The 21,065-nt window shown below is 37.5% G+C and overlaps 2 protein-coding genes across 3 annotated transcripts; one reads left to right on the top strand and one right to left on the bottom strand.

The window, feature by feature from the left end:
- The first annotated feature begins 95 nt into the window (after positions 1 to 95).
- LOC114516985 (kinesin-like protein KIF15) lies at positions 96 to 19,927 on the top strand. 2 transcript variants are annotated; one of them, XM_028536615.1, is made up of 40 exons: positions 96 to 306; positions 7,414 to 7,438; positions 7,616 to 7,787; positions 7,897 to 7,973; positions 8,048 to 8,085; positions 8,235 to 8,332; positions 8,566 to 8,745; positions 8,818 to 8,919; positions 9,137 to 9,244; positions 9,410 to 9,535; positions 9,655 to 9,713; positions 9,928 to 9,991; positions 10,102 to 10,189; positions 10,683 to 10,715; positions 10,861 to 11,006; positions 11,183 to 11,245; positions 11,361 to 11,468; positions 11,571 to 11,664; positions 11,756 to 11,951; positions 12,298 to 12,484; positions 12,661 to 12,738; positions 12,997 to 13,374; positions 13,464 to 13,569; positions 13,717 to 13,847; positions 14,100 to 14,177; positions 14,254 to 14,370; positions 14,601 to 14,750; positions 15,042 to 15,128; positions 15,290 to 15,352; positions 15,447 to 15,527; positions 15,627 to 15,710; positions 15,842 to 15,940; positions 17,692 to 17,739; positions 18,058 to 18,359; positions 18,458 to 18,545; positions 18,714 to 18,751; positions 18,897 to 18,968; positions 19,129 to 19,222; positions 19,392 to 19,523; positions 19,698 to 19,927. In XM_028536615.1, exons 1-40 carry the CDS (start codon positions 243 to 245, stop codon positions 19,791 to 19,793), a joined length of 4,350 nt encoding a protein of 1,449 aa, XP_028392416.1. In that variant the 5' UTR covers positions 96 to 242; the 3' UTR covers positions 19,794 to 19,927. The 2 variants fall into 2 exon arrangements, with proteins under 2 accessions (XP_028392416.1, XP_028392417.1); XM_028536616.1 differs by lacking the exons at positions 17,692 to 17,739; positions 18,058 to 18,359; positions 18,458 to 18,545; ... (3 more) ...; positions 19,392 to 19,523; positions 19,698 to 19,927 and adding an exon at positions 16,733 to 17,507.
- LOC114516986 lies at positions 4,820 to 7,069 on the bottom strand. Its single transcript, XM_028536617.1, has 5 exons — positions 6,649 to 7,069; positions 6,243 to 6,557; positions 5,987 to 6,110; positions 5,776 to 5,903; positions 4,820 to 5,703 (listed from the first exon to the last, which is right to left on the bottom strand). Exons 1-5 carry the CDS (start codon positions 6,928 to 6,930, stop codon positions 4,936 to 4,938), a joined length of 1,617 nt encoding a protein of 538 aa, XP_028392418.1. The 5' UTR covers positions 6,931 to 7,069; the 3' UTR covers positions 4,820 to 4,935.
- Positions 19,928 to 21,065: the final 1,138 nt, after the last annotated feature.

The raw sequence follows: 21,065 nt of genomic DNA, 5'->3' as shown, positions 1-21,065 counted from the left end.
CAGCTTAATGCGTTGTTTTCATTCCAGCTTTTCATATACATTCTTGTAATTACGCTGTATACGACCTGCTGAATTAATTAGCATGCATTAAACCACCGGCGTCCCTTCTTTTCCAGTTTGTGAACAGTTGACAACATATCAAAATTGAAAAGGTTTACGATAAACGGATAAAGCATCAGTCGTTTCAGCTTTCGTTTGATCTAAATGGCAACAGAATCGCTTAAGCTTTGTACGACTTGTAAATGGCGAATTTGACCCCTATATCTACGGCATCATCGACAAGTAGGACAAGAAATTTAAAGTCAAGTGAGTATAGAACATCGTTTAAATAGCATTATGGGCTTAACGGGCACCGTTGACAAACTTGCTATACATCTTTCATTATAAATTTGGTGTCCGACATCGGGTAACAATTAACTAGTTACTTGAATGCAACGTTACAATACGTGGTCAAGTTGTAAAGTTCGAAGAATATTTTACCACAAAGTGTAGTACATTTACATGGAATAATTAATGAGCTTGTATACTTAAAAAGGTCGTGTGTTTTAGTCATCAAATAGTTTTAAAAATTATTGACCAATTTAATACATATACCAATGAAACAAGTGCATCAATTGTGGCATGAAATTGTAAAATATATCTCTGGACGTATCGCTTGTTTACATAGCATCTCCTTATTAAAGCACAATAGTGAAAATTCATATCTTTCACTACAAAGTTTGACGTTGACATGACTACGCGTTCGAGCATTGCATCTGTGGCCTTCGGCTTTGAAAGGAAGATCATAAGCATGAAATTATATTTTTACTACTGTTCTCAATTGAACTCCTGTTGATTGCAGAACGGAAGCGACCTTGTATGCAATTGATTCCAGCAGGCAACAGCTTGTTATCGTCTGCGAGATTTTTAATGTACTCGATTCAATCTTTACTCAATGCCGAATTTTATTGTCATTGACAAAAATAATTTTTGAAGGAGCAGATTTGTGCTATTCTAGATTGTGTGTTCTAAAACAGGGCAATGTGTCGGTCAGTCGGTGTTGCAAAGCATGGAAAACTATGCAATTGAAACATTTAAATTCGCTTGTAATTGCACATTAATCTCGGGGTTTCTTACGTTTTCAGTAACGTAGAAAAAGGGGATGATCTGTGTAGATATTTAGCATCATTTTTAGTCTTAAGATCGATAAACTTTCCTATTTATAAAAGCTAAAGTGATTAATAAATGCCTTTGTTTACAATTTCTCTTACCCTCGTTCTAATTCACCACTTGCACCGTGGGCGCCACGTGTACTTGACACGTGATCAAAAATGTAAACAATCGCAAAAGTTCGGACTACGGGTCACGCAAACTCTCACGCGATAGTATAGAAAACATTAGTACATTGCACGCAAATTGGGTTGTTCCGTAGTTTTTTCAAACTTGTGCTGTTTAAATTTTCTATTCTGTTTGATTAAAAAAGATATATATCTATATATATGATGTCGCGCGAAAACATAGATGATAAGTTCAAAGCGATGAGTGTGAAAGAGCTTCAAAAATATTTATCGGATCACGGCGTTACCGTAAGCGGCCATCTAAAACCTACTTTAATCAATATTGCATCTTCTGTCGAAAAAATGGGGTTGCCAGTTGATCCGAATTTTACAAAGGATGACCATAAAGAAAGTCTGGAGCGTCGATTATTTATTCATGATATTCAAATAAACGACCCGTTTACCATGAAAACAGAGAACAACTTCGTCCAGTCACCCCCATTTGGATTGTACGATATATTTAATCATTTAATATATCATTCCACCGTATATGATAAGCAAGGACTTGCTTCATACAAGTCATACGATGATTACAGACTGTTTGTAAACGGTTATGTCCATTCGTTACAAGCAACAACTTTACAAGATTGTGGAGTTCATGTGTACGTTGGTAAAGTGCAGCCAAGCATGAAATCAACAACTGACGACGGCAAAAGGTTTTACGAACTGTGGTTTATTTTAGAAGGTCGTGGACCAAATCGTGGTAGTGTTATAGATGCGTTTTGTACATGTAAAGGAGGCAGGGATGGTGGGTGCAAACATATAGCCGCTGCAATGTATTCGCTCGAGGATTTGTTGAACACCCGTGAGGAGGATAGCGTGACAAGCGGACCTTGTAAATGGACAAGAAAACCTCGCGTGAACACAGAGCCTTGTCCTGTGAAGGAGTTAAATATTACGAAGGATAGGATTGCACCTGCAGTTAAAGCAAAGAAAAGACCATACCAGTGGCTCCAAAATAAAGATTTTGATCCAAGGCAAATTCAGAAACCCGTAGACAACGAGGAAATTGCACGATTTACGTCGAGAATGAAAGAATTGAATCCTGGATCACCCCTCTTCCCACTGCTGAATAAATTATATTTATCAACAGATGAACCTTGCAAACCAACTTCACCTGCTTGTACCAAAGCACCACTGTCTGACCAGCAGAATAAACCATCTTTGGGTATAATGGCACAAAAAATTATCAAGTTACTCCATTTACACAGATCCCTAAGTCCAAATGATCTACTTGCATATTTGAAATTCAGTGATGAGGAAATCAAAAATATAAATGAATCCACTATTGAGCAATGGCAATCTGAGGACTGGTACATTCACAAACAAGGGTTCCTGTCGGCATCTAAATGCAAAAACTATTGCACCAGGCAAAACAGTATTAGAGAAGGAAAGTTTGATGGTTTTTGTAAACTTGCAAAACAGACTGTAAATGTTTCAGCTAGTGTACCAAGGGAAAAAATGCACAAGGACATCAATAATCCTAGGGAATGGGGATTAAACAATGAAGCAAATGCAAGAAATGCATACAAGAATGTACAAAGCCATTTGCATCATAATGTCCAACTTCAACATTGTGGCTTCATGATATCAGCTAAAAAACCTTTCATGGGAGCAAGTCTTGATGACATTAGAAGTTGTGGGTGCATAACTGGTTGCCCCAATGTAGCTGTTGAATATAAGTGTCCATGGTCGCATAAGGATAAAGATCCCAAGGCTGCATTTCTCTCAAAAGAAATTGGAGGTGTTATTGTCAATGGTAAATTATGTTTGCAAACAAGCTGCAAGTATTATTATCAAGTCCAGATGCAGATGTTTGTCAGTGGCTTGTTATTCTGTGATTTTGTTGTGTGGACAACAAAAGGAATTCAATGTGCAACAGTGCCATATGATGCTAAGTTCATGAATGATGTGATTTTGCAATTGGAGGAGTTTTGGATAGGGCAGGTTGCACCTTTTGCTGATTAGAAGTTGAACATTTTACTGGGAAGGTAATTACATATAATTTTGGAACTTATGCTTTAATTATACTTCTTTCCAATAAAGAATATAGTTCTACATAACAAAGTTCTTGTAGAATATTGAAACCTTAATTTTCCATTTCAGATCATCAAAATCTGAAGCGGAGACTGCCAAAGCGTGTGCAGGTTCTTGTGAAGATAAAGGTAACATTTCTCATTTGTGACTAATGATATAAGTTGTATACCTTTATCTTGCTTCTCTTTTTGTTCACACCTTGAAATTTATCAACAATAAATCTATGATTACAGGGCAAGATGGATCCATTTATATAATTGATGATGATTCTGAACCAATTGCAAATTCCTCCATTAAACTTAATGATGTTGAAATCAAAGAGCATGATCTATTTTCATTAACCCCTGGAAGGATGATCAATGATGTTATTGCAACTGCATTGTTAAAGTAGGTATTCCTGCAAGTATATATGTATACTGTGTCATGTACATGCAATAACAATTTATAATTATGCTTGCATATAGTGAACAGTTATGCCATTTTCCTGTAATTGACTGCCTGTTTTATTCCATTTTGTGTGGGGAACAAGACGGTGGCCTAGCTTCTGACAGGTAAGGCAGTAATTAATTAATCTAAAATACAAAATACTGTGCCATTAAAATATTTATTGTATTTATTTATGTATAGGAAAACAAGAATGGTGGCTGCTGAAAAATATTTAACAAAAGATCATCTGGAAAAGGATTATGTTGTGATTCCTGTTGTGCGAAGGTATACATTTAATGAGCATGCAAAATGTACACACTTCTCTTTTACAGAAATATAATTCACCATTTTACACTTTTTTCATTGCAGCCTTCATTGGTTACTCATAGTATTGACACCATGGTATGACATTGTATTTATGCTTACAATAAATGTTATGAATATAGCATATAATTGTAAGTATTGCAAAATTCTTAGGCACATTATTATCATGGATTCACTCACATGGGACAAGTCTATTAGGCAAACCGAATTTCAGTATGTAGTCAGGTAAATGCTTTTTTTATTAACAATTTGGTAAAGAATTTATATGAATTATTAGTTGTCCTCATTGAATAGTATTTTAATTAGGTACCTGGATCACCTCTGCACTGTCAAAAATATTCCAAAAAAACACATGCAACTATCACATCATGTACTGAAGGTAAAATTATGTATGCATTCTGATATTTATGTTATTCCACACATCTCACTTCCAGCTTAATTTTTTATATAATAGGTTCCAAGGCAACAGATTGACAGTAACAGTTGTGGGATATATAATGCATTGTTCCTAAAGCATTTTTTAATGGTGAGCAAACATTTGAGTATAAAAATGAATTATATATATATATATATATATATAATACATAATTATTCTTTTTCACTAGGATTTAGACATATATGAAAGTAACCCAAATCATTATGTCAATCAAAATCATCAATGGTTTACTTGTGAATACGCTGAAGAATACAGGAGACAAATTAAAAGGCAATGGGATATGCAGTTTTTACTCCACACTAAATTTGGAAAATCATAATTTTTGAGATCCAAAATGTAAATACAAAATATAACTGATTTCTATGTACATATAAAACAAAAAGATTCCTCATTTCTTCAATCTGTGTCTTTGATAATTGACGGTTGAAGATTGACCAGATAGGCACACACCTTAGCAATAGAATTTATGTAAGGCTTTATAGTAAGTGGAATTGGGCTTCTTAAAATTCTAAAAAGTTTTAGCTTTCTTATCATCCTCTCCACATGAACCCTCGCTCGAGCAATTCGACGGGTTAAAGTCACTGCTTGTTCAGATATTTTGTTCTTTGCCATGATTGGAGGAGCCAACAAGTATACATGGTGAAGGGCGAGGATGTCCTGAATGTTAAAACCTTTGTCTGCCATGACAACGTCATTAGCTTCCAAAGCATTAAGAAAACCACTTCTTTGCACTATAGATTTGTCACTGATTGACCCACTATATAATTCTGAAACAAAATTAAAATGACAGATCGGAGAGAGGGAAACCAACAGCTTGAAAGTATTTGCTGACTTGTATCCACTATATGTTCTACGTTGGCTTGATGGATTGGAAGGTTTTTCAATGTAGAATTCAGTACAATCAATTACAGCTCGAAGATTTGGATAAGGTCTGAAAACCTTTGGTCTTTGTAAACCTTCCATTTCAGTTAGGGTAGAAAAAGGTAACAGGAACTGTAACTCCTTCTCCAAAAACAGCACCCAGGTAGTGACTATTCTGCTACAGGTTGACTCAGATATTCCGAAATTGTTGGCCAGCATAAGTAATGTTGGACTTCGCTTTAACCTCACCAAAGTCATCACAAACTGTTCTTTAATACTCAGGGTTGTTTGTATAACTTTTTGCTATAGATAAATAAAATGGTCAAATATTAACAAGAAGACCAAGCAAAACATACCAAACTGGTATTTACTGACCTTCACATGCTTTTTATCCATCTTAGATTTTTTCAGTTTAACACTCTTTCGCCCTTTCCACAACCTTAACTTCTTTGCCTTTGACTTCAAGTGACCGAGAAGCAATTGTATTGACTTATTTGTTAAACCTTGAATATAAATAAAATAATGAAGTATAATGTAATGCAATATATATAATTATTTATTCAAAGGATTATATATACAAACATACCTGTGTAGTGGAAAGTATTTTTTGGATCATCTACCAACGCCATAAACAACTGCCTTCGTAACCGCTTAATATTTTTCAGTTCAGAGTCTTTGTACAGCGAAATGTCGGTCAAATCAATATCAGTCTACATAACAAAAATATGTGCGAGTATTGAGTCACTTTGACATAAATTGTAATCCATGTAAAATAAAATCCATCTGAGTGCTGAGAAATTAATACGTGTATTTAAATTGCATGTACGCAGTGTACAACAAACCTGTGTACATGTACTGTTATGTTTCACTGTACTTTTCGGCGGAGAACAACCCGAGTTAAATGCATTAAGTTCTTTGTTATTTGTTCTTTGTTTGTCATTAAGTTCATTAAGTTCACTATTAATAGTGTCTTCATTTGCATCAATCGCGTCGACTTTTTCCACGCTCAAATTTAATAAACTTTCGGCAAGAGATAATTCTTCCGAAGATCTCGCTGTGCTCGACGACAAATTCAAAAGTGCCTCAGCAACCTCCTTCTCAAAAGCGCGTTGTTTTCTCTTGGTAGGGCTACGTCGTTTCCTTTCAAATCGTTTAGCCTTAACAAAAACACGATTTTTAGTTGGGATGCGTTCATTAATGCATGTCGAAAATCATTACTTAATAATTTTATTTAATGCATATTATTACCTTTTCATTGCTCGAGACGGCGGACACAGGATCTGGGTTTTCCTTCGTTGGTCCATTGGTACCGATAAAATGTAAACTACAAATGTAGCTGTCTTTCGTGCAAACGAAATTATCACCTCGGTGACACGCGATTATCCATTTTCTTCTCCTCTCTGCCGATCGTACAATACCAGGAAAATGATAAAATTTAATTGGGTCATTGTTTTTATTTCTCTTATGCAGGTGCGGGTATCTTGAATCATTTTTACATGTTCCCCAAGCGCATCTTTTAGTTGCGACCATAGTCCGAACTTTTGCGTGCAATGTACTAATGTTTTCTATACTATCGCGTGAGAGTTTGCGTGACCCGTAGTCCGAACTTTTGCGATTGTTTACATTTTTGATCACGTGTCAAGTACACGTGGCGCCCACGGTGCAAGTGGTGAATTAATCATGTGTAATATATATTCGTGGGCCCCACGAATGGTACGGGGCTACAACGCGTGGCCTCGCGCGGTGCTTCGAAGCGCCAAATTCGTATTTTCGTACAAGAAGGCGTTTGTTTACTAATTATTTGTTTGATTTTTTTGCGTGTACCAAGGCACTTTTGTGGCAAAATCTATATTTTACGTCTGCTTAGTTTAATATGGTAGTTGAAAAGTGTAATACAAGCAGGAAAGGTAGTTACAAGTGCGAAAATTTTTGCCTTTTAATGCGTGTTGTATAGTATTCTTACTAGTTGCTATTTTGTACAACTCATAATAATGCTTTTTCCTCTTTATTTAGAGAGCGCAAATGGTGGTGGCATCAGGTAATATCAATTATTCCATTCCATATCATAATGTTATACATCTTAGAGCATATATTCATTGAACTACATAGTACATAACAAAAATGTTGTCACTAAATCTAACATTTCATAACAGTCTACAAAATTGCGTATAGAATGGCATGTCCTCTATTCTAATGTACATGATTTCGTGTTTAGTGATGATAACATCAAGGTGTATGTGCGTGTGCGACCACCTGACAGCTATGCCAATGAGATTGATCATAAACCATGCTTGGAGGTCACATCTCGAACCTCATTGACATTATTTTCCAAACCTGATCCAAAGGTCTTTACATATGATCAAGTCGCTGATCCTAATACAACACAGGTACAATTATTACTATTGCCATTCCAAATTGTTCTCACAATTGGCGCAATTTGGCAAGCAAAACTCTGAGTTCTGCATTGCTTCAGCTGATCATTTTTTAACTTATCAGGAGGAAGTGTTTACATATGTTGCCAAAAAAATCATTGATGGGTGTCTTGAGGGATATAATGGAACAATATTTGCTTAGTGAGTCACACTCTTTGCTCAAAGTTGATTTAAACCAGGTCAAGCAATTTTGTTATCAATTTTTTCTTGCTTAGTGGGCAAACTGGATCTGGAAAGACATTCACTATGCTTGGTTAGTGACAATTACCTTGCTCATTATACTATAGTTATAGTAACAGCCTCAGCATTTGTGTGGTGAACAAACTTTATAGCTAAAAATTGAGGAGGTCAAACCTTTTATTGGCAAACCATGAATTCAATGACTTATCTTGTGTGTTTTAGGTCCAGTGGAACAAGACAGTTTCAATCATGAGCTACGAGGTGTCATTCCACGAGGATTTGAATACTTGTTCAATCTTATTAACAGGGAAAAAGAGAAGGTAGGACTAATTGCAGTCATAAAATGAGCCATTACCTTTAGGAAAATATTTGTGTTCTTCTTGACAAATCAGTGTGTGAAGTTCGTGCAATCGAGCTCAATGTTTCAACCCAAATTTTGTGCTGAAGTCAGCACCTCCAAGTTAATTAGGTTTACTTTAATGTCTGTTCTGAGGTTTGATTTATTAGCAAACTAATATATATATTAGGTAATGATCATGACTGTTTCTTCCAGCTTGGTGATAAGGTAGAATTCTTATGTCAATGCAGTTTCCTTGAGATTTACAATGAGCAGATATTTGATCTTCTTGATCCAACCTCAACTGGACTACAACTTCGTGAGGATATCAAGAGAGGAGTTTTTGTTGATGGGATGTTAGAGAAACCTGTTTCTAGTGCAAGAGATGTCTATGATGTAAGCATGCAAAAATGAAATATTTTGAATTATATTTTCCAATTATATAATATGCTGATCAATTCATTTAAGGTGCTAAACTCTGGCTGGTTGAACAGACGGGTTGCATCGACTTCAATGAACAGAGAGAGCAGCAGAAGTCATGCTGTGTTCACCATTACTATAGAATCCAAGGTGATTTGGCCCCAGATGTAATTTACCATTGTAGTTTAATTTTGGTCTGGCTGGCTACTTTTCAAACTTTTTCAAACTTTTAAAACTTTCAAACTTTTTCACTATCTTGTCTTTCATAATTTTAACTTTAATTAAAACTATAAACTTAGCTGACTGACTTAGTGTGATTAGGAGTTCATAAGTGTCCAAGTTCCTTACTTGTTGGAATGGCATTTAGGAGGTGAAAGGAACCATAAACAACATCAAAGTTTCTCGACTTCATCTTGTGGATTTGGCCGGATCTGAGAGACAAAAGGACACACAGACTGAAGGACTGAGACTAAAGGTTTGCACAGTTAGAGTCCTCTTCACTGCACCTATCATCAAGACTGCTTGAAAACAAAAGAGTGTCATCAGTTTTCATGTTCTACAAACTGATCAAGAGTTCACTCTTATATTCAGGTAGTTCGACCGGGTATAGTTAAAGTGGTTTATTCCTTTTCACTTGTAGGAAGCTGGTAGTATTAACAAGTCTTTGTCAGCATTGGGAAACGTTATTATGGCGCTTGTTGATATCACCCATGGCAAACAAAGACATGTTCCTTACAGGGACTCGAAGCTTACATTTTTATTGAGGGTAAATGGAATTAATGTTTATCGATCATGAAGGCTGCATGCGATCACAGCCACATATCTTTTGATAAAATAGTGGCTTAGTCAGGGTTTAATATCATAACAATTTTGTTAAACCTGCAGGATTCGTTGGGAGGAAATGCTCGTACTCACATCATAGCCAATGTTCACCCATCCGCAAGGTACGTGCGTGCATAATAATGAAATTATAATGAATATATAGGAAATATATACAGCCAGGCCTGTAACCTTTGCCAATTCCGCTTTTTCGATGGAGTACTGGAGGAGATGAGAGAGGATTGAACCTAAATAACAACAACGCAAATTTTCAGACTGAGCTTGAATTGGAAGAAATATCTAACATGATTTGACTGTTTTTCCTGGCATTCTTAATAGATGTTTTGGGGAAACGTTGTCAACGTTGAATTTCGCCAGGAGAGCAAAACAGATTAAGAACAAGGTTTGTGCAAATTAAGTAACGCCACAGTACACTATGCCCATACCATGGCTGTTATTATTGTAGTCTTTTCCTGGTGAAGTTTTGTTATATGGAATGTGTGAAAATTGCAGGCAATCGTGAACGAAGATACTTCAGGAAACGTGGCCAGCCTACAGGAGGAGATACGAAAGTTAAAACTGCTGCTTAGCGAGGCCAGAGGTATCGTAGGCATCGTGCTTCAGATCTTCAGATACGCTTGTTTCAGTTCTAACAACGGTCGTAAATCAACCTGCACAGCAATAAAACTTAGTCAAAAACGAAATGGTTTTAAATTTTTTGGGCCTCTTTCATCCCTGTTGATTAAGGCTGACGGTGGTGAGCTCCCCCTCTCCCCACGATTTAACTGCTGCACCCCCCCCCTCTCCCCACGATTTAACTTCTGCACCCCCCCCCCTCTCCCCCCGATTTAACTTCTGCACCCCCCTCTCCCCACGATTTAACTTCTGCACCCCCCTCTCCCCACGATTTAACTTCTGCACCCCCTCTCCCCACGATTTAACTTCTGCACCCCCCTCTCCCCACGATTTAACTTCTGCACCCCCTCTCCCCACGATTTAACTTCTGCACCCCCCTCTCCCCACGATTTAACTTCTGCACATCACATTGTGTCTCAGCACAAAACTAAAGTGTGGATGTCGCTCTTTTATTACAGCTGGTATCAACACGATGTCTCCATCGAATAAAGGTGAGTATGTATCATTTTAAAATACTAATGCTTTCAGTCGTTGGTGAAGATTCTCGGATATAGCGAGATATCCTCCGGTACCACCCGCGCACACTTGCAGCTTTTGTTGAAAAACAGGGAAACTGATTGGAAGTGCTTTGTGTAGAATTGTCCAATGCGGGTGATTCACCGAGCCTGCAGTCGGCACCAGGTCACCCGGGCGAGGCCGCGTCCCAAGATGGTCCAGATGAGTGGAAGAAAATGATGCTCACGGCGATCAATCTGAAAGAGAAATCCGAACAGGAAAAACAGGTTTGTACGGCATTTGAGTGGCTTCAGCTGATTAATCAATGCTACAAACATGGAAAATGATAATGTATGTATTGTTTTGTATACCAACATGTGCAGTTTAGAACATGTGCCTGTTGAGAACATCAATGTCACAACTACCTACCTCCTGCGTCAGCGGTGTCATTCAATGTTTTTAGGCTTTGGAAGAGAAAGTGAAAAAACTTGAAGAGTTGTGTAAGAAAAAGGAAAAATTTTTACAGGCAAGTTTTTTTACTAACTCACGTTAGTTTCTTTTGCGCGTTCACACAGAATTTTTGAGTGAAGTTGTCACTGAACTCTTTTTCGTATTAAATATTTGCGCCCTCCTGTTTTCAGTCCACCAAGATGATCCTGAAATTCCGCGACGCCCATATCGCTAAACTGGAGAAATCACTGAAGAAAAATGGAAATGCGTTCACAGCCGACGAGAGAGACAAAGAGCTTGTATGTTCTTAAAACTTTCTCCCAAGATTTCCTTGTACAAATTTCTTATATTTTCGTATTCGCGCCAAACTTAATGCACTTTTTCTCCCGTTTTCTCGACAGGAAATTTTAAGGGAAGAAATAAAAATCTTGCAAGAAAAAGTCGAACACCATCCAGACGTGACCAGATTTGCAATGGAAAATCTCGAGCTCAGAGGTCTCACATTGAAATATGATTCAGACTCCATTATATACGATTAAACCTATTTCAACAACCTTTCATAACGTGTGTTTGATCCTTTTTCTAGCCGAATTAAGAGCCCAGCGTTCAAATACCGAGGCGCACTATGATTTGTCCTACGACCTGAGCAAGACGAGATTTTATGCCATGCAGTTGGAGAGAAAGTTGCGAGATTCTTTAAACACTCCTGGAAGCGGCGATCTGGAGAAGAGTCTTTCAAGTTCATTGCAGAGTCTCGAGGCTTCCAATGCTGAACTCGAACGGTATGAGTCTGGGCGCTTTCCTTTATACGGTAAAAACGGCCAGACCGCGGTCCTGTTGAATTTCAGTACCGACAGATTACTGGTGTTTTAGAGTCTTTCAAGAACCCTGCATTCCAGTGTATCGTTATTTACTTCTGCCCAGCATTTCAATGCAAAATATGACCGGTTTGACCATTTTTGCCGCTTAATGACCATTTTAGTGTCCGATTCGAACATCGAATATCTGTTATTTATTCTTCGGATGAATATCTTTTTGCTAACATCTTAGAATTTTGCGCCTGAATAGCAATTTTGAACAGCCTCATTTTTCAGTGTACAGTCCTGAACTTGTAAATTATGTTTTTAGGTATAAAAGTGAGTTGACTCAGGTTCAAGGCCATCTTGAGGCTGTGAAAGAAGAACTGCATCAAACCCGAGAAGATTTGCAGCAGTCCAAAGAAACGTTGGTCGAGAAAGAAGATAGTTTTAGAAAGAAATTTCTCGAGTCAAACGCCGAGATCGAGTCCTCTAAGAAAACAATAACAGAACTCCAGGTGAGGACATGCCTAGAGACCACAGGGGATGATGTGGGATGTTCGGTTCCTTGGGGGATTGGAAGTCGAGGTTCAGCTGGGTTTTGAAGCATGTTTCAAGCGCAGTCTGACACAGGGAGGGGGTCCTGAAGTAGATGGAGATGAAACTTAATATATTTTGTGATGTTTTCCTTTAGAGAACTTTGGAAACTCTCCAGCTGAAGACAGCTATCGAGCGTACCACATTGAATGATGTTCACATGCAAGCTATACGGGTATCTACACAACCTTCCTTTTAAAACATTTTATGTGGTCTCTCCTCTGATCCCTACCGCCATCACTTTACGCTTGTCAATTCGCAAAATTGGTTTATTAATCTTTTCTCACCTCTTTGACACACATCTCTTGACCCCACCCCTCTTTATACACACTTCCCTAACACATCATCTTCCCCAGCACACACTTAACAGACACAGCAATACTCACTGTAACCCTTAAAACCACACTTACTCCGGGTACACCCTTTTATTTAGACATTATCCTCTCCCCGATCGTTCACCAGCACGCCGAGCAGAAAGCGTCCACCCCATCCCCATCAAACCCCTGGTTCACCCCACCGCCACAGCACGTCGGGCATTCTGGACGAGCAGGCACCTAATGGCCTTCCCCTCACACGACGCGACAGCTACCACGATGTGAACGAACCTGACCTCGAAGAATCTTTCTTGAAATACGAACCAGGCACTCCCGATGACGAGGAAATTTATCAGGAGACTTTGCTGGAAGAACTAAGGCAATTACAGGACATGTATAATGTCGTTCTGCAGGAGAAACAGAGCGAGGAGGCGCAGAGGATCAAGTTAAATCAAATGAAAAATAAACTGGAACTCCAAGTGGAGCAACTGAACGAGGTATGTGTCATCCAGGATTATTCTCTTGTAATAAGAGCCCATGTGACCTGTACACGTCTGATCTATACATATTAACTGTATTGTTTTAGTTTCTTTCGAGTGAACGAACGAGATTTGGAAGTGTTGAAACTGATCTAAATAAGAAGGTTATCGCACTGAACGATCAGCTCAAGGAGGGAATGTCGGAAATCACAAGTGAGTTTGGAGATTTTCGTCTTTTGAAGCATGTGAATTTATAGTTATTGTTGTTCACCCAAAAGCATTCATAACTCTTCTCCGGTGCCTTATAAGATGAAGTACACGCGTAGATTTCTAGACTCTAGTTTACACGTTTATTTGTAGTTCTCAAAAGCGAAAACGAGGATCTGAAGATATGTTTACAACAAGCTGATCGACAAATTGACTCCCTGAAGAAAGACCGCGATGTGGATAAAATAAACACGGGGCGTAAGGCAGCTTCTTTGGAGAGCAAGGTATGTTGCCAAATCGGACTTTTATACATCCAGGCGCATCGAGATCAGTGTATGCCTGAATGAACTGACCTTATAATAAAAACGGAGTGCGCCACTATTGACCATCTTATTTGTATGAACTGATCTCATAATACAAAACTGGATGGACTTCGGACGGACAAAATCCAATTTGATCGACACTTGAAGAAAGTATATAGTCGCCGGGTCCTGCTGAAAATCTTCACTGATGAATCTCATTCTCTTGAATTTCAGATATGCACGCTTGAGATTGAATTGTCGAATACGAAGGGCGAGATGGAAGAAATTCTGGAAATCAATCAAAACTTTCAGGTAACAAGGTTTTCCCGAGATATTGTTAACTATTATATTCTATCGTTTCGTGACGTTCGCTTGTTTTCTTGCTTAGACCGACGTTGAAAACATGCGCGAGGAACTTCAGTTCAAAGATCACAAATTATCAGAATGGGAGAACTTGGTGATTGTTGAACGAGGAAAGCTCAAGTCGCTGAAAAATGAGTTGGAGGTAAATAATAACGCTTTGCAACGGCACTGATCTCTCTCTGAAAACTGGATCACGCATCTTCTATAAATAGTTGGCCAATGGTGGTCATGCTAAATGGCCCCAGTTGATTTTCTAATTTCTGTTGTGGAGATGTCTTATGAGGTTCTATACGATTCTGGTTGTTGGTAGAAAAAGAAAATATCGCCTTTGACAACAGTTGATGATTACCTCTTATTCTTCCTACTGTATAGAGTTGCCTTGAAAAACTGCACATGGTTACTGAAGCAAATGAGAAGTTGAATACGCAGGCTGATAAACAACAGCAGTTGATCGCTGCTTTGGAACAGTGCGTTGACCTCAAAGATGAACTGCAACAAAGTAATGCTCTTTGCGAAGAACAGGTATGTTGTGGATGTGTCTGAGGGCGGAGGGGTCAGGGAACCAGACTGGGTAAGGGTTGGACCTTTGGGGCAAGGGTCTCTTGATGAAAACCTTGAAAATATTATGAACGCGTAAACAGACATATTGATATTAACAACAAACTACAATGTAAACATCAAGTTTGTACTTTATGTGCTTTCACTTATGTCATTGTTACTCTACTGTAGACAGGTGCTTGTTACTATTATGGTACTCGGCCATACTTCACAAGAGGAATATTTGGTAACTTCTCTTTATATATATTTCCTAAGGGCGAAAAAATAATTGCATTGAATAAAAAAGTAGCCGAACGTGGCGAGTTGGTGTCTGAATTGAAACGACAAGTCCAAGAAGAGAAGGTAAGAACTCGAATTTCTAATTGTCTTTTTCAAAGAATTCTTCCCCAGCTGTCGGTCAGTAGTCATATGTAGAAGCAAATTATATTGTCCCTCGCGGATGATTATCTAAACTCTTCTTTGGAAGATTGTCTTTTTGATCTGGTGATCAATCTTTTCTTTAGGACTATCGTCTGAAGCTTTTAGACTCAGTCAAAGAGCTGAAGTCAACTCTATGTGAGAAAGAGGTTGGAAAAACATTGTTTGTGTTTGTGTTTTCACCTTATTGCATACGAGAGAGTGATTCATCATTGCACTTTATCTTTTCTTCCAACCAAATAGTCTAAGATAACTTCACTGGAAAGTGTCATCGCAGAAAAGAAAGATAAAATTGAAGAACTGACGAGTGACATTGAGAAGAGGGTGAGCCAACGCTTGTTTTTTAATACGAATAAAAAGGTTTTTGATTATTGTTTCTGTGTAAAATACTGCATGCCTTATTATTCATGTCTCTGTCTTTAGCAACAAGTTATTTCAAAGTTGAAAGAAAGACTTCACAACGAAAATGAGAAGCATGAACAGGAACGAGAGACACTTCAAAGCGAGGTTTGTGATTACTTCAAAATGTGAGATATGAATAGTTATGTGAGATATGAATCTGCCTATTAAGAACAAGGTGAAATATATTTCCATTATTAGAAAATAGAGATCTAAAGTGGTTGTATTTTTGCTCTCAGATTTTAGCTCTTAAAGAAGAGGTCACGACGACATCGGAGCATTGCCGGGAGCTTGTGCGTACGTTGGAAGAACAGCAGCAACAATTTGGCACATTACAGGTATACAATAACATCTTATAGCTTTCGAAACAGTGGTGGATATATTTTTTTTGGGGGGGGGTACAAAAATAACAATTTTATGCTGGTGGTTACAGCTGCTATCTTGAATGAACTTTTGAAGTGACTAAAATCAAGACACAGTACTTCTATAAGTACTTCTGAGTAGGGTCAATTTTCACGAGTTATAAATATCTTAAGCTGAAGCATGCGTATGGATTGGTTGCTTTACAATGTTTGAATGAACTTGAATTCGGTTAGATTAAAGACACGGTACTTCTAAGTACCTCTGAGTAGTGTCATTTTGTCAGTAGAGTTATCCTAAGCTGAAGCATGGCTATGGTCGCCCTACAATGTTTGAACGAACTTGAATTCAGTTAAATTCAAGACACAGTACTTTTAAGTACTAGTTCCAGTAGCGTCGAAATTACCCCGAAGAAGAGTTTGTTTTCAGAACTGTCATTCGATGGATCTTTACCAAACAATACAGAAAAAGACACAGTACTTTTAAGTACTTTGAAGACGTGTCTTAAACGTTTTCTCTGACTGTGTATGATGAACTCATAATATACCTTAGTAACGTTTTTTGTTGGAACAAGTGAATATTTTTTTGTTTAAAAAGACACAGTACTTTTCAGTACTTCAAGTAGTGTCAATGAATATCACTACAGCTTTCACTGAGAAGTCAAGAGATTCAAACAGAATAATCTTTAAAACAAGTTTTTGTGTCAATGCTTCCACGGCAGTTTCCAATGTCCTGCTTTCTCAATTTTTTCCCGCTCTCGTTCTTTTAAGGGTATCACGTGATCGCACTACTTATGCACATGACATTAAAAAGCTACGGTGGTCATTCTTGAGTCACGTGTCGGACTTCGATCAACGGGGCCGCTGGGAAAACTGTGAATTTGTGGTGAAGCCTCGTCAGCCGTCCTGGTTCATCAAACCACCCCACCGGAATGAAATTATGGAGAATAAAGGCTCCCCCCCCCTGAGCACTATATACAATATTCTGAAATTCTAAACGATCCCATACACCAGCCGTTCATTTTAGTTCTGTGAATTTTTAGGCATCTCTGTTGTTAAACCGTAGATAGGATTGTAAAATTATTTAATATGTACAGCTGTTGTTTAGCATAGCATAGCTAAACATTTCTTTGACACGATCTAATTTTGTCTCATTCAATTCACTTCTGATGGATGTTTTATAGTCTGTTGACTTTCAATGTATATGGGCAGCAAATCAACTCAAGCCAATCCAGTACTGCTTTATCATTAACAGACTATATTCCATACGTCAGAAGTGAATCGGCTCCAACAAAATTATGTGCATTAACAGACCTAACACATTCGCCTTTTGTATCTAACATTCGTTGACAATAATTTATTAAAACACTCATCCATCACATCGCCTTTACCTTTACCTCCTTTATTTTAGTTCATTTTTTTACAAACTAAAGACTCTAAGCAAAATGTATTTTAAACCAGTTTTTAAAAGATATGTTCCATACTTTATAAATGTAAAAATGTAAAATTAATATAATCTTCTTATCCAGAGAAATGTGTTGTTAGCAATATTCAATATATCGTAGTATGGAAGTGATTAAATTTATTTAAGTATTTTTGAGCGTTTAGTCGCATTTATAAATAAATAGTGGGGAAAGTAGGATGACAGGTTTGAACTTTTTTCTTTGTAAAAAGCGCCTTTTATTGAAATTTTCATGACGTGTATTTATTTGTATTGTCTTTATTTTTAGAGCGAACTCAAGGAAAAAAATGATGAACTATTTAATCTGAATAACAGGGTTAGTCCATGCACTCGAAATATGACAATATCAATGTCTCTTCTCAAATCTACTAAAGTGTAAAATACGTTATAAAGCCTGAGGCATATCATAGGGTTCAAGGTATATCAGTTTGAAAGGGACAACCTTTCAAATTGTAAGTTATATATGAAAAGTGCATTTATTGATTGATTGCATTCCCTCCTTTCTAGTCCTTGAAAGAATGTCTTATTTAACACCCCGGTCCCCCCCCCTTTATACATTTTTAAATATTTTTTGATGAGGAGCTTCCTCTGAAAAAAAAACATTGACACAGAATCCGGTCGATTTTTCTTTCAGATTGCTGAGATCGCTGCCTTGGAACCGGACGTCGCGCAGAGACCCTCGGATCCTTTTGGCCTGGAGACGAGCATGGTTAGCTGCTCGCTATTGGATCAATCACAACTGCAGGAGATGAAGAAACGCGAGGTAAAGGTGCAGAAGGTTTTGGAAAGCTACGAAACCACGTTTCGTGAACAAGCACAAGATATTGAAAATTTCAAAACGAAAATGAAATTGTTGGAGGAGAAGTCGTGCTTCGAGGAAAAAGCAAAAGACTTGGAAATTGAACTGGAAAATTTCCGGACAGAGATGAAGGAAAAGTAAGTGAAGTGTGTATGATTTATAGTGGAAGATACAGAAGATGGTTACCTGAATTGAGGAGCTATTTAAGTGTTGTTAATTTTCTTTCTATCGACAGGGAGGTTGTAAATGAATTTGAAATGAAGCAATTGAAAAACCGCGTTTCTGTTTCCATGTCTGCCTGTGATAGCGCTAATAAGTTGAAGGTAGGCATCTAGCTTGACCTGTGAGATCTCACAAGACTCGAGGATCATTTGAATACCCGAGGATCGTTCGAGACTCGTGGAGTTTTTCATTCTCGAGGATCGAGAGGAGTTTGATTGAATGATCGTAGTATGGCACTTGTGACCTAATCTTCATGACTGTCGTTTCAGGATGAAGCCGTTCAAATGAAGCTAGAGACTGAGAAAAAGTAGGTGACCACGTTTATCAATCACTACTGTATTGTAAATGCTGGCCTCTAACTATTCCCGTAGTCGCTTCTTCGTAAAAACAGACCCAAATCCAGAGTGCATTGAATTTATTGGTGTAATAGATTGATTTATTTATTTGACTAGGTTAGCAGAAATGACAGGTCGAGTTCTGATGGCGGAAGAAGATTGTGCAGCAAATTATGAGTCCGTCGTGCGGTAAGTTTAGATCACAAGTTGGGAGATGTTTGGTCGTAGCGCATTCACTAGTATCTACTGTAATCATACATTGTTGAGACTAAGCCAAGGGGGGGGGGAGAATTTTGTCTTCTGGCCAGGAATCTGTATTAACACCATCGTTGATCAAATTTCTAACCAGGCTGACAGACACACTGAAGGAATATCACCAGAAAGAAGATCAATGGAACGAACGCTTTGGACGTGAAATGGAGGCAAAGTCGAAATTACAAAAGGTACTTTTACCTGGAATATCCCATATATAAACTAGTGCCTATTAATCTATTGTTTCTGTTGTCCACCAGACACAGTTTTATAACCAGCAGTTAGGGCATTCACGATGTAACTGTTCTAGTATTTGTAAAATGATAGTTTTCCATGACACTTCGCATCATTCTATTCTAGGCCTGTAAAGAGCTAGAACAAAGGTTAGAAAAAGCCAACGAAGACAACGTAAGATTAGCTGGCCATCAAAATTCGAGACAAAAAATTCAGTACATAAGCGACATGAAAAAAGACTACCAAGCCCTGAAAGAGGTAGGAACAACAAATACTATAATTCCATTTACATTTACATGCACCACTTGAAAACAATTCTTGTGTGTTTGGCGCTAATGAATCAATATTATATTGTCATAATCTTTCGTGTTTAAAAATGCTCTATCTCATGCATCACGTTAATGATGGCGATGCGTGCTTTATCGTGTTTAGGAGAATCAGAAATTGACCGCCAAATACCAGAAGCTTCTGTATGAGAAGACCGAGGATAATCGAAAACCCTTGACGATTAAGAACGAAAACGTTTGACAACTTATTTGATAATCTTTTAGTTCACACAATAACATATAGGAAACGCAAGGTAAGTCTCGCTCCTTGTAAAATGCACTAGTTTTAACATCTGAAATGTGATTATTGTTTATACGTAAAATAAATGCATGAAATATGGCAATGTAGTTACATGAAGTAATGAGTCTTGGCTGTTGTTTATCTGTCACATACATTACTTGCACTTATTCGTAAAAAAACGAGAAGCTTCGTTTTTTAAAATGGGCTGAACTTGATTCGGTCGTGAAAGCATCTCAGCAATGCGCGCGGCAAAAGTGATCTGGGCATGAGTTTGAAAATGCAAAACTCATGTAAGCAGCGTTATATTGGCTCGTAGAAATATCAATATGGCGGTCACACACGACGATTGATTTTTTTAATGTCTTGCCGGTTTTTTATTGCTAAAACGATTCTTTTGCTCTCGTCTTTAGGACGATTTCATTTTAATTAAAGAATCACCTGCAAAATTATTGTTTTTAATGACTGCATAAAATATAATTGCTCAGGAGACCATAATTTGCTGCTTGCTCGCCGACAAATCAGCATCCATGTATCTTTTGATACGGGCCAATCAAAACCCTTGTACTATGACATATCCAATCACTTGCAGACCAATCATAATTCAAGGTTGTATTTTACCGCACCATTACTGTTCACAAGTTCATAATGTTCAAATCATATATATATTATAGATTTGGTTTTGAAACTCCTCGTATAAAATCACTATTTTTTCGCCTTTTCTGTAATATAAATTGATGAATTATTAATAAAAGTAACTTGGTTAATATATTTCAGTTGTGTACTCGAACAACTGAAGATTATCGAAACTGCAAATTAAATTTCAGTTTAATATAAAACCGCACATTGCATTTTATAGAGTAGTATATACACCAATACTAAATTAATTGAAAATTATAGTAAGATTTAAGGTGAATTCTAATAATTTCGCGCTGTTCTATATCCCTAGATGTTGTTATATATCACATGGGGTACACGATGATCACAATCTACTCCTTCTTGTTAGATCATATAGTATATAATTCACAAGTATTGTAAATCACTCAAAGAAATATTTTTACTATCGCGTTTTCTTGCAACAGTACAGCAAATAAAATGTTTTTCTATAGTTTGGCAAGCGCAGAACGTAAACCAGAGGATTAATAGCATAATTCAGGTAAAATATTCCAAAAAATACTCCTCTCAAAACACGATCACCCTGGTTGTCGTTTGACTCTGTTTCAAACAAACGGTAAA

The sequence above is a fragment of the Dendronephthya gigantea genome, unplaced genomic scaffold (assembly GCF_004324835.1).
Source record: "Dendronephthya gigantea isolate DGI-Jeju-01 unplaced genomic scaffold, DenGig_1.0 000007F, whole genome shotgun sequence".
Classification (NCBI taxonomy): Eukaryota; Metazoa; Cnidaria; class Anthozoa; order Malacalcyonacea; family Nephtheidae; genus Dendronephthya; species Dendronephthya gigantea.
Note: the sequence above shows the minus strand (reverse complement) of the source record. Positions and strands in the feature narration are given on the sequence as shown.